A 17,255-nucleotide genomic window follows, 5' to 3' on the forward strand; every position below is an offset into this window, starting at 1 on the left:
CAATATGGCGATATTATTGCAGATGATATTTGAGACAAGTTATTATGGCAGGTATATTTCTCTACACAACATTGTGGCACTATACCTTTCTACCATTAATGGCCATGATGAGCAAGAAAGATGCTGTGAGTATGGTAGGAGGAAAATTGAGGAAAAAGGGTCTGAACTAATGGAAACAATGGAGATTCTTCCAATACTAATGAATGCAATGATGGAGTGCCATCTTGCGTCTTCCAATAGAAATATAAAGGGAGAACAAGATTCTGTCAGCATTAACGAGTGTAGTGAGTCAGGGAGATTCTGCTGTAATAGAAGCAATGAGGAAGTTACATTCTACTGGCATTTACAGAAGGCTCCTGGGATGCAAAACTTGATAGCACAACTAAAGTGATGAGTAACATTTGCAGACACTAATGGAACAAGAAATAGCTAGAGTGCTGCATATATATATATGTGCGCTCATATGCGTCTCACTGATCGTGGTCAGGAATAAAGAGAGAGAGCCTCCTGGTACTGATGAGAGTAAATAGGGGTTTGTGGCCTGAAGGTACTACCAATACCAAAGAAAGAGCGAAGGCGGGAGGCGCGGCTGATAATTATTGTTGAGGAAGAAAGATCACATTGTTGCAAATGGAAGTGATTAGTAAGGAGTTTGGTGTCAAAGGGATCTTGAAAGTTAATGTCAATGAAAACCTTGATGGGAGGAAGGAAGGAAGGAAGGAAGGAAGAAAGGAAGGAAGGAAGGTAGGTAGGTAGGTAGGTCATGTTGTTTCTTATGGAAATTAAGAAGGAAGCTGATGCTGTCAGTTGGATTGAAACGGAAGGAGCGCAATACTTTTAGCAGTGATGGAACCTTTGGAGGAAAGATACAACAAATGGAATAGGGAGGGATGCACAGGAGTAACTGAAGGATTATACCATCTTCGTATATGCTGCTATTTTTAAAGTCCCTTCCAGGCTGTTGGTCTGCAGAGACCAGCTGCCATTAAGTAGGACACAATTTCAGATAAGTCCGAGTCCTCAGGGAAATGTGTTACCTATTTAACTTCTAAAAAAGAAGAACCAACTCCAGCATATGCATCAATTGGCACTGTGTCATAAGCGTGACTGTCAACCATTTGTGGATTATGATCCAGCAGAACTAATCATGCAAGGAACTGTAGTTCGAGTTTACCAGTAGGGGCCTACAAGGCCCGGCATGCAAGTTGCTGTTGACTGAAAAGCGGCATCCAGCTGAATGTTACCATCATGGCCTGGGTCGAGATGACACTTATTCAACATTCCAAGATATTGCACATTTTCTGAAAGGCCACTTGGCCACTGACCAATTGTTTGCCCAAATAAGTGATACAAATAACAGATTCTGGTTCTAGAGCAAAGCTGGCATTTACGGCACACAAACCTTTGAGAAAAAACTGTAATGGCAGGACTCTGGTTTGAGCATTGTATTTATTGCTATTTTAACTCACAAAAGCAATTGGAGCTGCCATTTGCATTGCTGACTCTTCTACAAGACCACTTTGTAGGGTTGATAATATATAAGAATTTTCACTTATATGCTTTCCTCTGATGGTACAAACTTACGGGTTCGTCAAAACACAACTGGGCTGGATACGGCGGTGCATATTGACATTGAGGCAGCCCCTGATACAGGCTCCTTCGGAGATGGTGGCTTTCATTTGCTACTTAAGAAAGCAGATGAGGTTTTAGACCTCCCTCATCCTTCAGTGGACTACGTACATTCTGCAGTCAACTATTTCCACTATAGAGCCCTTATTACTCTTTAACCATGCCCTTTTTGAAACACTGAAAGATCCATGGTCAAATCTAATATCTTATCCAGCAGTGAACTAATCTAGAGTCAGACGCTGCAGATCAGCCCCTGGAGACCCTACTTTCTTGTCCGTGCATCCATCTCATGAAAGTTTATGGTTCAAATCTCCTCCACAATGAAATTGAATACTGCAATTTTCCCTACTTATCCTCATGGAAGGGAATCTAAGAAGGGAAGAAGATCTTTTCTGTGGGAAATCTGGTCTTACGCTCACTGAATGCAGCTTGTCTTATGAGTCACTGCACACACATCATTTGGGAAATGCAGAATTGGTAGTCTTTAATGTACTGGAACACCCGGGGCCACTTCGCAGAAGTAGTCTGTGATGGGCAGGATGTCTCTTGCCACATCTTCCAAGCAGGCCTGGACACAGCAGAACCCGTTGCCAGGAACATGAGCTCATCGTTTACCTTGAGAAGGTACTTCTGGCTCAAATTCCACAGGCTTTCAGTAGAATACGTTTATGGTCATGCCCTTAGATAGAGAACGCTTTAGACAAAAAGCGTACACAGAGCTTGAAGGCTTTAAAGAAGAAAGAATCACAGAATGATCTCTGGTCCTCAATCGACGATTAGGGATTTTCACCCCTTTCAAAAAGCCAAAGCCTTTGTCAGATCATTCCAATAGAGGCAGACACAATAAACACCATTTAGCAAACTCTCTGGTCCAACAGTACCCAGGGTGAGGCAAGGGAGCTAGCCAACAGGTCCAACCCTCTTCCTTCTCCTTCTACTCCCTGCTCCACCAAGGAAGGCTCAGTAGTTCCCCTGTGAAAAAGCACATGATGCCAGTTGGAAAACAAGGATTCTCTTTTCTACACGCCTGGCAGATCATTGTTTTGGACCAATGGGTCCTACAAATCATATGAAGGGGATATACCAAAACCCAACTATCTGCAGCAAGAAGTGGTGACCCTGTTGCATAGAGAAGCAGTGGAGAAGGTGGCAAAATGGGAAATTGGTCATGGGTGCTACCTTTGGTACTTCCTGGTTCCCGCTAAAGGTGGTGGCTTTTGTCCGCTCCTAGACCTTAAGGGCCTGAACGAGTACTTGCGCAAGGGGAAGTTCAGGATTCTGTCATGTCCCAGGTGTTGCTATCAGTAGTTATGGAAAACTATATAGTATCCGTCGACCGTCAGGATAGGTATTTTCATATACCATTATTAAAACCATATAGACAGTACCTGCGGTTTGTACTGGGCTCTGCTCAATAATAATTTGTGGGTATTCCCTTTGTACTGACTTTGGCACCTTGAATCTTTACCAAGATGTTGGGTGTGGTCCATCTCTGGAGAAAAAGTTATTTATCTTCTGTAACGATCTTTATGGTTGGTGGTTACTCTATCTACCTGCAGATTTCTCACCGTTCCCGCCCTCCTCTTTTCTAAAAAAAATGTAAAACCTGTATAAAACAATGCCAATTTACTATGTAGCACCCATTTTTGTCTAGCCGTTATTCTCATTCCGCCTCGAAAGACGTGGTTAGAAATAAGTGAGACCTGACGCCAGAGTGTGAGGGTGACACTGACATAGCTTTGTTGCTGGTGTCAGTCGGGTCCAACACCCCCTATCGGCCCTTGAGAGCTACGTCAGCAGTTTCTGAATCCAGACTGGCGCCAGCCATATTCAAAGGCGAGGAATCTGCAGGTAGATAGAAAATACACCAGAAAGATAAGTAACCAAGGTAAGTAACTTTTCCATTTCCATAGGAGGCTCCTTTAGCCCTGTGCTAAAATCTAGCATCTAGAGAACTCCTAACAGGGCGAATGAGTCTGAAGAAAGAGTCACACGACTATTTCAATAGCTTGATGTGCATCCTGTGTCCAGTTCACATTCCAAGCATATAACTGGGAATTTGTTGAAAAACCAAATAAAAAATAAAAGAATGTTCAGCTAGATTATCCCAATTTGTGGTTTTACGTTTATATTGGCAAATAGGTTCCAGAATCCTTTGCGCTGCCTTGTATCTTGAGAAATGTAGGCATTCCACAATCACACTTTCCCAGAAATGTAAAGTGGGTCAAACAGTTTGCACTTTTTCAGATGAAGGTGTGAAAAGACGCACACACCTGTGAGTTTTAAGCTCCTGTAAAGTTTTACTGCATTCCATGGGAGAAGTTGTAGATTTCAGCGTCATTGATGGCTTTCAAAATTATAATCAGAACGTGACAAAAATAAACAATGTGAAACGGATCACTTACTTTTGATAGGCTGTCAGCAAATGTGCAATAGCAAGGTTATGTAACAGGCCTGATCATCAGTTCTTTCTTTCTTAAATAAGGATTTCCATCTGATGTTGTAGGCCCATTTTAATAAATAAAAACATCAAGAAATACTGTGTCTATATGTATTTTCCTTGGTATTATTCAAGGCACTAATGCATTTGTATTATTCTAGTTTAAATCTTAAGGGCTTATTCTGAGTCCTGCGATAAATCCAAAATTAGGTGCAAATGGCATTTACTTCAAATTCCGGATTATGGGTTGGTGCAAACTGTACTTGAACTCAGGGTTTTCCCAGCGCAATCCCCTTCAGAAAAAAACGTATCTCTGAGTGACTTGAAAATACTTACATTGCTTGATAGATTGGACAGGACACGCCCATAGGCACGTAGCCAAGTGCAGTGGAGTTGATGTACGGCAATAGAAAGTCGAGATTGGAGAGAAAGCTTGTCACATCCATCCAAGACGCGCTTATAAGCCCGGGGCCCCAGGTTTCGAAGGTGTTTGTCAAGATGGAGGCCGCAATTTTATTGTCTGTTAACAATGTGTTTTCCTGAAAGACATGAATATTGACAGGTAATCAAATGCGTGCCCGCTGTGATAATATCACCAATGTTTATTCATTTTCCTGGACCCAATTAAAGCACAGATTCCTCTCTTAGAGCTTCCTCTCTGTAACTAAGCATTGGCAAAGCCAATAGGTGTAGCGTTGGTTGCCATGCACTGGACTTTGTCAATGCTTGTTTTGTCGTTGTTTGTTGTTGTTGTAAATTTGCATTGTAGGGTCAACTCCTGGACCCTCGCCAATATTTAAAAAAAAATACTTTGTGTGAGGGTGTGCATCTTTAGAAAGACCAGAATGCTGTCACTGACAGTGAAGCTAGCCAGTGACTGACAAGGGTCAATGCCTCATGCTCATGCTGTTTGCTGTTGTGGGTGGAAAAAAAAAGTGAATGGCACAACAAAAGACCCCTAGGTGAAGAGGGTGACAAAAAAATCCCCTATAAGTATAATTACTTATATTCGGTAAAACACATCCTAGGGTATTTAGTTTATGCTTTGTTTAACATGCATGATATATGACATGTATTACTCCCAACTAAAAATAATCATGACATTGCCAGTCACGAAGAAGTTCCATGATCCTATATATGGAGACTCTAGAGAGCAGGGCAAGCGATTTTATAAGGTAAAGAAATTACAAAGTGAGTTGCAATATCCTCATTACAAACATTAGGGAACATTTAATTTTGTATTGTGCTTTATACTTCCATTGCACTGTATGTCTTATGGAAAAAATAAATTTAGGGGACAAATGGAGGGAGCCTGGCTCATGCTAATGTGTGGTTTTACAACAGAAATTCCCTCATATTAATCAATGAAACTAGTTACGTTCTGAGCACTTTTTAGGTCTGCGTTAGCCAAGGCCTTTTGATTTTACAAAGTACATCTAATACACTTATATACTTATACTTATAATACACTACAATGGCAATGTTTTTACATTAAAAAAACATTTTTTTTGCTTTTTTCCATTTTTGTTTTTATTGGCTAAGGCTTCACAGCTCTCAAAAGAATGTTTCATGAAAAACATGGCAAAACGAAACTAGCATTGACAAAGCCAAAAGGCTTTCAGGCAACGCCAGACCGATTGGCTTTCCAAATGCTTGTTTCCTTTTGCTTTAGAAATGTAATTTGAGCTGAAATAATGCTGGCAGTCACAGCAGGTAAATAAAGGCTCTAAAAAAGGATCACTTATAGCCTTGCTTAGTTTTTCTCTCATTTGATATATGGAGCATTTGTACCGGTGTCTGGGAGTCAGTCCCTGGAGCTGCCAGCTTGCCAGGTAATAAAGTTCTGTCTTACTGGGTCATTTTTGGATTTAGAGTCTTTGTTTACCATTTCCACATACTTACTTTCTGTTTGGAACCGACTTCAAGAGGCAGAGGAAACTCCCTGCAGGAGGTGCCCTGTACCTGCCCGGCCATTTTGATGTCACATATAATACGTTTATACAGGCACCAAGAGATGTTGTTTTTCTTAATGTTCTGTCATTACAACTCATTTGTAAAACAACAATTAGTGGCAGGCCTTTGAAGGTTGATTACACTTCCCCAAGTAATGTACTTCAAAGAAAGAAGGTTATTCTGTACTGGAGGGACACCTTAGCTGTTACTAAACTAAGGTGTCACTCCAGTACAGTACACCACCAGTCACCTAATAAATAGGCCACTTTGGCTGGGTCTTTTTTTTTTTTTAGATGGTGCGCCTTTTGAGGGCGCACTTCCGTAACAGACTTAGCTATGTTGATGGAAGCATCGATCCTGCGTCTGAAACTCAGGGGCAAAAGATGCATTTCTAGAGTAATGGAGGGGTGGAGGGAAGGTGGTCCCTGGCAGAATGTGGGGGTGCCTGTATGTGTGGAATTATTGTTGATTGCTGGGGCCTGGGGGGCGACAGGGTTTGATCAGATAAACAAAATAGCTGGTGGCCACTGGTGTCCGCCTAGTGCTGACTCTCCTTGAAAAGAGCGATTTATGACGGCCATTTTGTGGCCGCGCCAGGAGACTTTGGAATTCCCTGCTTTTGGAGTTCAAACTCCTCTTATTTTATGGGTATTTTAAATATTGTTCCCCTGACCTCGCCCTCCCAGATGTCTGATTCATTGGCTTTACTCTGCTTCAACTATTTCTACCCAACAAGCTTAATTTTCCTTCCTTCTATGTATCCCTTTCTCTCTTCCCAGGATGGCCTTAGTTTCATTTCAAAGTCCGTTCTTCGTTTTGCCCCTTTCCTTATTGTGTTGCTTCCTTCCCGGTCCTCTCTTTTTAACAGAGGTACTTTTCTTACAGACTGAGCCATGTTCTAGATTACTCATTAATTTTCTCCTGTATCTTAGGTCTTTGGTTTCTAATTGGAATGTCATAGTGCAAAGCACTCAAACACTAGCAGATCATGTTAGCTCTATTTAACCCCTTGCCTGCTGATGACGGAACCGCTCCGTCATCAGCTGCGGTGGCGCTGTGCTGATGACAGAGCCGTTCCGTCATGGCCCGCTCGGAGCGCCTGCGCGGCACGAATTCCGCGCCTGCGCTGAGCGTTCCATTGAGCGGGGCGGGCCATGACGGAACCGCTCCGTCATAAGCACAGCGCAACCGACGCTGTTGACAGAGCGGTTCAGTCACCAGCATGTGGCCGCCGCGCGGCCGCCCCGCCCCGCCCCCTTAGCACTGCGGCGGAATAGCCGCCGCAGTGAAGGGGTTAAAACTATGCTATAAATAATAATCTTCAAATAATAAGTATGTCCAGAACTGACAGACCAAGTGCACCTGTTGTCCACTTGAGTCCATCAATCTACATCTTGGACCCTTAATGAAATTGAAGGTTAATACAGAGCTATGAGCCTGATGTATAAAGCAATGGTTGCAATTTGTGATGCGACCTAAGTCGTAATGGGTCGGTTTGCAAAATGTCCATGCATAGTGAGCCGCAATCATGAATATTAATGACCTCATGAATATTAATGAGCTAGGTTGCAAATTGTGACTTAATCTCATTGGATGCCAATTAAGGGATGGTAGCCTCCGGGGATCAGCACAATCTCAGACCAATATGTCTGTAAGCACATTTAAATAAAGTAAACGTTTTTGCTTAATTGGAACCCATCATCCTTAATGGACATGGGGCTAAGTTTAAAAAAGAAAGTTTACTTTTGAAAATACGTTTTTCTCAGTCTTGGCAGTGTCAACTGTATTAAAGCCTACTCTCCAACAAGCTTTTGTATTATTTCACAAAGGGGAAGGGGTTCTTCTTAAGACCATTTCCGCTTTTATAAATCGTTAACCAATCAAACTTGAGGGTATGCAATTTATCAATGTTTTGGACTGGATTGTCGACACAATACACTTATACATCTCCTAAACAAAAAATTATATTTCGAAGGGATTCCTACAACATGGTCCTTACAATAGTGATTTCTTGTGGAGTCACAAACCCATTTTAGTAGTTGGAGTTCATTTACTGACTTTCAAAACAGGGTTTGCACGTTAACCATTTCACTGCAGGGGCTATTCCGCCGCAGTGCTAAGGGGCGGAGCGCACGGCGCTCCCGCACTGGTGATGGAACCGCCCCGTCACGCCCTTCGGGTGAGCTGTGCTTGTGACGGAACGGTTCCGTCACGGCACCTCCCGCTCAATAGAACGCGCAGCGCAGGCGCGGCGAGCGGGCCGTGATGGAACCGTTCCGTCACCAGCACAGCCCACCCGAGGGGCGTGACGGAACGGTTCCGTCACAAGCGTGGGAGGGGTTAAAAATGTTTTTATGGTTGCAAACAATTCGAATTGCTGTTTGCGACCTTAAAAACTATTTTGAACATCAGGCCTGAGAGCCTACCTTTGATTCGAGCTGTGTTCACTTCACCTCATTAATTATTATGAACAATGTGTTTGTTTCACATAGCATTGCAGACCATGAGGTGTCACCTACATCTGAGACTCAAGGATGCTCCATACTGACTAAAATCACATGATCACTTGATGCCTCCTCACCAAAGTCCTGTCTCTAATCGTACCTGGGACTTCCATATTTTAAATAACACAGGAGCTACAAAACAAGATGTGTTCTGCACTTGCTTACCACCAATACTTTCGCTCTCATTTCCTGCAGGAAAGTGCCCAAGAACGAAACATCCTGCATCTTCTGTGAGCTAAACACAAGATTAATTGCACTGGCATTGGAGATGATGGAGCTTTGTACTGTCAAACTGGAGAGCTGGCTGGCAGTGAGAATGTCATAGCAGTCCTCCTACAACATAAAACACAGATTATTAGGCTTGGAAATACATTCAACCATATGACTGCTACTCTTGTACACAGATAGACACACGCATAGCAACCATACACATTTCTCACTTACAATACTTTACTGGCAAACACACGAACTACACCCATCTGATACTTCAACATCCACAATCTACACATCCCTACACAGCACAATACGCCCATCTCACAACTTCTAACTTACCTACTTAATTCCCAATGGTAAAACAGACTCATGAAGCACACTGATATACAGTGAATTTGTAAAAGAACAGTACATCTAACCCTCATTGAACAAAAAATACAATAGGAAAACACCTGAAATCACGTTAGACCATTTCATCATCATATGTCGTTTCTTATGGAATATCCTGGACTTTTATGCAGATGTGGATGGACCCTTAACTACGGAGGTATCTTCCAAAAAGTTTTTAACTGTTTTAAAGCAGGCTGTCCGTATTCTTGTGCTTTACAAGTACGTGTCTTTTCCAAACTTAGGGGCATATTTACAAGCCACTATCACCACAGGAACGTCACTTTTTGTGACGTTCCTGAGGCGATAGGGGATTCGTCTTACTTACAAGGCGGCTTCAAGCCACTTAACGTGGCTTAACGTCGCCTTATAAATCAGGGCCCCTTTCACGATAGACTTAGGGTGAGAGGGGTGGGCAATGGGTGTTGTGGTGCGCATTCTGCCGCAACACCCATTCATTTTGACGCTGCCCCCTATTTACAAGGGTGACGTAAATGGGAGGCAATGCCAAAATGAAGACCAGGTAAAACCTGGTCTTAACATGGTGCTTTATTTCTCCTTGTTTTTGTGGTTTCTGTGTGCTGCATTGTGCAGCACACAGAGAAGCAGCAAATTGCCATGAATGAAAACAATCATTAAAAAGATGGCGAGTTGCTACTTCTATGTGTGCTACACAATGCAGCACACATAGGAGTTGCAAATCGCCATTCTGGATTGTTTGTGTGCAGGAAGGGACATCTTCCTGCACATAAACAATCATTTACTCAACGCAGGCACCCTTGCACTATGATACAAGGGTGCCTGTGTTGGCGCCAGGCAGCTGAATCAAGAGCCAGCGCAGGGAGAAACTCAGGGAAGTGCTGTATTATTGTAAATACAGTGCATCCATGCGTTTCTAAAGTGACGGAATACGGTGTTAGGAATTTTGGAGCGAACCAGCGCTCTGTCGCTTACTTGTAAATATGCCCCTTAGTTTCATGAGTTATGTCAATTCACAAAACTTGCCAATAATATGTTTGCAAACCTGTGCCAGCGGCATGCTCCTGAGCATTTGAAGTGATTCTTTTTTTGTGTAGGCATTTCACCTGTATGAAAGATGCTTAAAACACAGTTCATGACAGAGGAAAGGAACCACCACTGTGTAATTTATACTTGTGTTCAGTTTCTCAATAGAGAAAATGATTATCTCCATTGAAAACCCCTTTTGCTATACCCTCGCAAAGTGTGGGACAGTTCCCTTTCTCTTCAGTTCCCACTGTAGTGTAAACTTACCACCACTGCCAGAGTGGTACAGTGGGCATTGACAAACTTGCAAGGCAAACTACCCCTTGATCAGTTCTCTTCCCACCCCTTGCATGGGATTTGCCACTGTGTAATGTCTTGGGGACCAAGGGTAACATAATGCGGAATCAGCCCGGACTGGCATTACGGGCATCAGGTATTTTCCCGGTGGGCTGGCAGGTTGGGGCTGGTTGCGCTTATAAATAAACAATACAAAAAAATGGTTTGAAGCCTGCTTTAAAACCATCTGCTTTTTTTATATTTTGGTGGTTTCTATTTCCTGCAGGCAGAAACTTGGCCAGCCTGTCCCCAGCAATAAAACCGCTCCCACTAGCACTGAAAACAGCCTCCACCCTGCCAGACCACCAGCGAAACGCTGCGCTCATTCACTCTATGCAGTATGGGGGCAGCTCTGGCATCATTTGCCAGGGCTCGTTTTGGTGCCCATTCTGGCTCTGTGCAGAATTAATGGATCTCCATGTGCATGGCCCCCTTTTGTGAATACCTAGCAGATGTAGATGTAGCCATGCTAAATTTCAAAAGTACAAGGTTGTTATTGTGAGTAAGAAGTTTAGTACAAAAGAGGAAAAAACTGCAGAAGGACTACAGCATGGAATAAAGTGACAGGGACACCAATAGTAAACAATCTGGAAATACATTTGGAAATGATTGGTTTATTAATACGATTATAGGAAACCATTTCTAATATATTGCAAATGTTTTCAGAGTTTTGTGGGACTAACTAGCAACAACATTTGGTTTTGTTTCTGCTGGTCACTACTTTAAAATCCATCAGCCCCCCCAACCTGATTTGTCTTAAATTCGATTTAAGACAGACTTAAGACAAAATCCTAACTTAAGTCTGTCTTAAGACAAACTTAAGTCAAAATCATAACTTCTGTGAATACCAAAAGTAGTAAGTTTAGGATTTTGTCTTAAGTTAGTTCTGTAAATCGGGCCCTACAAATCTAAATGCTAATTATTTACTGTGGTTGTTGATTGATTCTGGCATATCTCTGACCACGCGGACCTACAGTTGATAAACCTGCTTTACAATGGAAAAGCTGACAAGGAGAGAGGGGGAAATAGACCTAGGAGCATAGAAAGAGAGAGAAAGGGAAGGAAAGGGAGAAGTAATAGAGACAAAGAGGTCAACAAAAAACGAGTTGTGAATGAGCGACAGTGAATTACAGTGATGGATTTGTGATGGCCATAAAACGAGCGGAGTAAGTGATGCTTATGCAGGGATTACAATACTTACCCCTTTGAAGTCTTCCTTTAAGCTGGTGAAAGTATCCACTGCAAACTCTTTAGAAAATGTTCCAAAATACGCAGTCAACCACTCCCTGTCATTAGTGGCAATAGAGGCGCATGCATAGGCTAGGGAGGCAAAGAGAGAAACCGGAGTTAAATGGCGCAATCATTGTGCAGTGGCAATGGTGTGTGTTTTTTTTGCTTTTGGGATTAGAGAGTTGATGTTAATATTCCCTGTCGCGGTGAATTTGTTATTTAGTTTAGTTAATTATTTTAAATTTTTATTATTTAATAATCTCATAAAACCAGAAGAAAACATACAGTGGATCTCATCAAGCAGCTACCCCAACAATTTTAAACAGACCCACTTAGTTATCTCAGTGGCCCAGTCCAAGACAATATATAAAGTGTAAACACCATCACCTGTTCATAAAATGCTATGCTTCAAATGGCCAAGCCACCATCTTTGTAAGGTACAACTGGCCATGGAGGGAATAGGAAAGGTGAAGTCATAATGGCAAATTTAAATTTAATTTTGATTATCTCGTGCTTTTAAAAACCCCACCAACCTCTTAAAATTGTCCAATTTATCTACAAGAAGTCTAAAGCTGCAATGCCTATCATAAATAATGTCTCATTTACAACAAATACTGTGCTACAGCATACCTCTATGTGCAGAAGCATTCTTAAATACCGACAGGGGTGATTGCTCCACCTCTACCTGGGTAAAAGCATATTATTTCCAGAGCATCTCCACTCTTCTCCATTACGAATACCATACACAGACGATGACACGCTGAGCCAACAGTCCTGTCTCACCACTTGAAGCTCCTTCCAATTGTCATGTGCTACCAAATGGAGATCCAGAAAAAAGGAGATTCATATCTTCCATCGGAATGGCTGGTCTTTTTGTATGGAATTCTACATTTTGGGATTTGTAAGTGCTGCTCCAATAGTGCCATCCACCTTTCCCCATCTGGGGAGTGAGATTGCTTTACAGAAGGGAACTTGTTTGCCTTCTTAGCTTGTTTGTATCCAGGGTGCCTGGGTGTGAGTGACACAGAGAAAAGCACGTTTCCATGGCATTTAACATGACCATGTCAGGTGGCACCACAATGAAACCTAACACTCTGCCCTACTGCCCAGTGACAACAGGTCAGTGTTGCAAAGTCATCTTGTGCCATGGGCACCCCCCCCCCCCACCCTTTTGCTGACTGGTAATTGGTGGTACCTGACTCTGACTGACCCTGGGCTCTGCCTAACCAGGCCCAGGACCAGTAATATGCTGAAAGAGATACTTAGAATACAGTGAAAACACCAACATACACTAGGGTAAACTATGTGTTAGGGTACCCCTGCAATTGGTATGACATCCCCTTTAAGGCCCTAGTACATAATAGGGCAGGGGGAGTTTAAAGGACAGCAGCCTTTCTGCACTTTTATGTGTACACTGTTGAAACCTGATGCTTGTTTAAGAGCAGCCCTGTGTTGCAGGACTGATTTTAAAATGCAAATTATCCCCAAATTCAACTTTTGTGTTTGGAGCACTTACACATTGATAACCTACAATGTTGGGGCATATTAGGTATCCCCAGGGTCTCCCCTAAGTGTCCCAGGGGTGGGGGATCCGGTATCTATAAAGAGGAGCCTTATATAATGAGTGTTATATGTCCTGGGTTTAGTGAAATTATACATTTCACTCCCCACATTGTTGTAAAGTGCTTCCCCAAATCAACGTATGTGCTAGGAGTACTATTAAGTGGGGATCTGCAAAATTTTTATATATATTTAGAACCCCCTAAAGTCTTTCCTCCTAGGTGTTCCAGGGGTGGGGGTGGGAGGGAGGTCCTCTGGGTATAAGCATGGTCCTTATAAAACATGTTTTATAGGCACTGGTATTGCAGAAATTGCACGGTTAAGGTTTCCATTGCAGATCCCCAGCCCATAGGTTAACATTGCAAGAGGTTATTAATTAATAACCGGAGAAAGGAAAGCAATAAAACTAGAATCAATGAACTCAGTAGCATGGTAATGATAAATCCAACAATATGGTATTGTTGAATATATTCTAAAATGTACAGACAAGAAGTTATATGACTTTCTTGTCTGTAAGCCAAACTTTAGCCCTCTAGTACTCTGCCTTAATTGGTCAGAGAGAAGTGGATTAGTCTGGCTGCTTTGAAGAGGCGATAAATGACACCTGGGGTTAGGACGCCTTTCTGGGAGGAAAGGTTGCTGGGCATAGCAATGCTAGGGGAGGGGTATTAAATAATGCTCTTTAAGGGAAGGCAGAGACAAGCTGGAGAAACCAGTTTCATTTACACCTTTCCCCTCTGCCCCACAGCCAGATGTGGGGATTAAGGAGGAATTTCCAGATGTAAGGGGAGTGGACATATGCAGATGAAGCCATCCTGTAGGCTGGTTTAGTTAGATCTGCTCCCTCTGCTGGAAAATCAGCCATGGTGAGGGAGGAAATAATGCCACACTTTAGAGGATGTGGTCATACCCTGGGCTATTGCCCTGCACCTCGTTGGACAGAACTGACCTCCTGCTTGATCCAGAGAAATTGGAGAACGTATATGAGAGGGACAGAGCCTCTCAGATCTGCTACTTGAAACTTAAGAAAAGAAGGGTCCCTGCTGAGGAGTTTGATTTGCATCAACCAGGCCCTGCACTCCGAAGATCTCGCCTGTTACACAATCTGGAACTACAGCCCAGGGGGGCTACCTTGCTTCAAAAGGACTAAAGAGTGGACTCCCTGCAAGCTACAGGTCAACAGAGCTCACCTGGACTATCACCACCAAGAACCTCCAGCCTGGAGAACTACCAGTGGATTTGTAAAGGTTTTGTTCAAGTGGATTGTGGGAACTGAAGTCCCAAACTTTCAAGGACGTGTCTTTGAGATTCCAGATCCTTAGAGTACGTTTTGGACACTGTGGAACACTTTGGGGAACTTCAGGAAGAAGTTACAGAAGTTTGGAGAATTTGGAGCAACCTTGGAAAAAATCTCCATAAGTGGACCGACTCGACCTGGCCAGCCAAGCTGGAGACTCTAAACCGCGAGCCGGCCTGCCGTCCAGGTTCGTCCCGCTGAAAAGCTCCATAGGTCCGACTTCCAGAGTTTGACTAGGAGTAGGAAAAAACCCAAGCCGGTGAACCCTCGGCCTGGTGAAGAGCATTGCGGGATCCCTGAAGAAAAATCTCTATAAAAGTTTCTAAGTTCGAACGTAGAAAAGGTGACTGGGACCAACCGTGAGAGCCAAGCTGCCCACCTTCAAGCACGAGCAAGCCTGGATCCATGGTTCGTCCTGCTGGAAAGCTCCAGAGCTCAGATTTCCATAAGTTTGACCGGGGGCTTGTCACAAGGCAAGCCGGCGAATCCTCACCGAATCCAGACTGGCTGAGAGCTTTGAGGGACCCCGGCAAGAAAGTCAGAAGGTACTTTGACCGAGACCTACCGCAAGGGGTAGCCATGCAGGGATCCATCGCAGTCGGCCTGAAACTTTGACTTTCACCCGGTCTAGCGCAACCAGATGTCCCATTAGACGCTATCGGTTTCTATGTGCTATATAGTGCTAAATCTTTAAAAATTCATTTCTCTGGTTCCCTACATTGGATGTTTTTTAATTTTGGTGTCATTTTAAAGATACAACTATTTCCTTTTTCCATAAATAGGTGGTAGATTTTTATTGTATGAGGTGTCTTAATTATTTACCGAATTTGTGTTCTTTAATACTTTACATACCTGTCTTTAAAGTTAAGCCTGCCTGCTTGTAGCCAAGCTACCAAGGGTTGAGCATGGGAATATTTTCCTAAGACCTGTACTGAGCCCTGTATTGGGGTAGTGGCCTTATTATATAACAAAATCTGGAGTGCTCTAGATTTTAACCTTTCACTGTGAAAGGTTTTTCTGTAGTGGCATTATTGCCAGGTGCAGATATACATTTGCCTCTACTAATAACCCACTTTCCAACAGTCAGACACCCAACCCTGAAGGTTAAACTCTAATCTCACCTCCTACTCAACAAAAACCCACCAGCCACCCTCCCTCCAGCTGCAGCACCATACGCCTTTCTCAAGGATTTTAGGCTTCAATACTCTACATACAGGATCATATTGCTTCAGAAATCTTCTCCATTTTGCACAGCTTTTTTAGGATGGGTGCAGCACTGCCATTATCCTTTTTTGCCTCTGTGCCGAAGTACTGGTAGAGGTATCTTTCTCTTTTCCACCTCCTTTTTTTCTGTCAGTGGTGGGGCTGAAAAAAATGTGTTCCCTCTTTGTCTGCTTGTCTGCCATGCCATGGTGCTTATAAGAGCCTTTACTCATTACAGGTTAGCTGGATTCAATATCAATCTGCTGACGCTGCTGCTCCCAGGGAGTATCTCCGTACACACCCAAGTCACCAGCCCCAAGGTAGACCATGGTTATCTGAAATTACATCCTCTTCTGTTAAGCTACTGTCTTCCTGTAACCTCATGGACTATACGAAACCACTAGCGCATTTGCTGTACAGCTGCCGCAAGTTAAAATGCTGAACTGATTTGTAAATGTACCGCTTATTAGGGTTGACAATACTACCTTAAAAATAATGATTCAAGGGGTAAATAAAGTGATGTATGAGGGTCCTGAGTGAGAACTCCAATGTGCAAGCAAATTTAAATTCAGTTCTGAATTGAAGAGGGAGGATCTCAATTTCCAGTGTGCCAAACTGAATGTATACAACCCCTGGGTCTGCATGTAGTGCAAGAGGCAAAATATTAGGTGGTCTGAATATTATGCCTAGTAGAGACGTTGTTGGTGGGTCATATTCAGGGGTGGACTGGAACGTAGCAGAGTTAAAAGTTCTGTAGGTTGTATATTGCCTGGCTAACCTTGTCATGTGCCAGCCAATGGGAGGGGGACATTGACTAACTCATGGAGAGTTCGAGTAAGTGATACTTGCTGATCCCACACCACGATGCGATGAGTGCAAAAATGGTGGTGTGAGGCTTCACCAATTGCCAGTCACCTAGTGGCTTAAACCTAACGCCCCTTGAACCGACTCTATCAGTTAAACTATCGATGTCCCTCATATTCAGGTGCAGGATCCTCACAGGCTTAGCTGGATTAGTGGTGTCAATGCCATAAGGGATGTTAAGCGCCGGGCTGCCCAACCTTGGTATTATGAGTGTCTGTCAGGTTGGCCTTCACTCAGTCTGAGAGACAGTTATTACACACTGGAAAATAATGGCGGCAGAGATCTGGCCCCTGAACTAGTGGACTACCAATGCAATGAGGGCTTCTGCCTGGATGATCACTATCATCTTCCTATAACTCTAACTGTGGCCTGAACTTCTACCTAGGGCCTCTCTCACTGGTTGGGAGGAGCAAAACACTGCTACACCCCTCTTGCCACTGCTGTAGCTGTTTTGTGTATGTCTCCGACGTTTACACTGCTACTGCAGATGCTTTGTCGTTCAGGATGAGGGAAGCTTACATTTCAGCAGATACAATTTCCAAGCATGTTTGTGTGTGATTCCTGCACTGCTGCCCATGCTGTATCTGTCCAAGTAGGCTAGGGTAAGTCCAGGTAGTACCTTACTTAACTCTGT

General features: G+C 43.2%; 1 protein-coding gene across 2 annotated transcripts in view; it reads right to left on the reverse strand.

The window, feature by feature from the left end:
• LOC147684692 (uncharacterized) overlaps positions 1–17,255 on the reverse strand; it is a 197,845-nt gene that overhangs the window by 16,167 nt on the left and 164,423 nt on the right. For both annotated transcript variants that reach the window (XM_086940528.1, XM_086940527.1), the window contains 3 exons: positions 11,669–11,787; positions 8,692–8,859; positions 4,406–4,608 (listed from right to left, as the gene is read on the reverse strand). In XM_086940528.1, the coding sequence (XP_086796654.1) occupies positions 4,406–4,608; positions 8,692–8,859; positions 11,669–11,787 (490 nt within the window). The remainder of the gene's footprint in view (positions 1–4,405; positions 4,609–8,691; positions 8,860–11,668; positions 11,788–17,255) is intronic.

This window comes from Lissotriton vulgaris, chromosome 10, assembly GCF_964263255.1.
Source record: "Lissotriton vulgaris chromosome 10, aLisVul1.2, whole genome shotgun sequence".
Classification (NCBI taxonomy): domain Eukaryota; kingdom Metazoa; phylum Chordata; class Amphibia; order Caudata; family Salamandridae; genus Lissotriton; species Lissotriton vulgaris.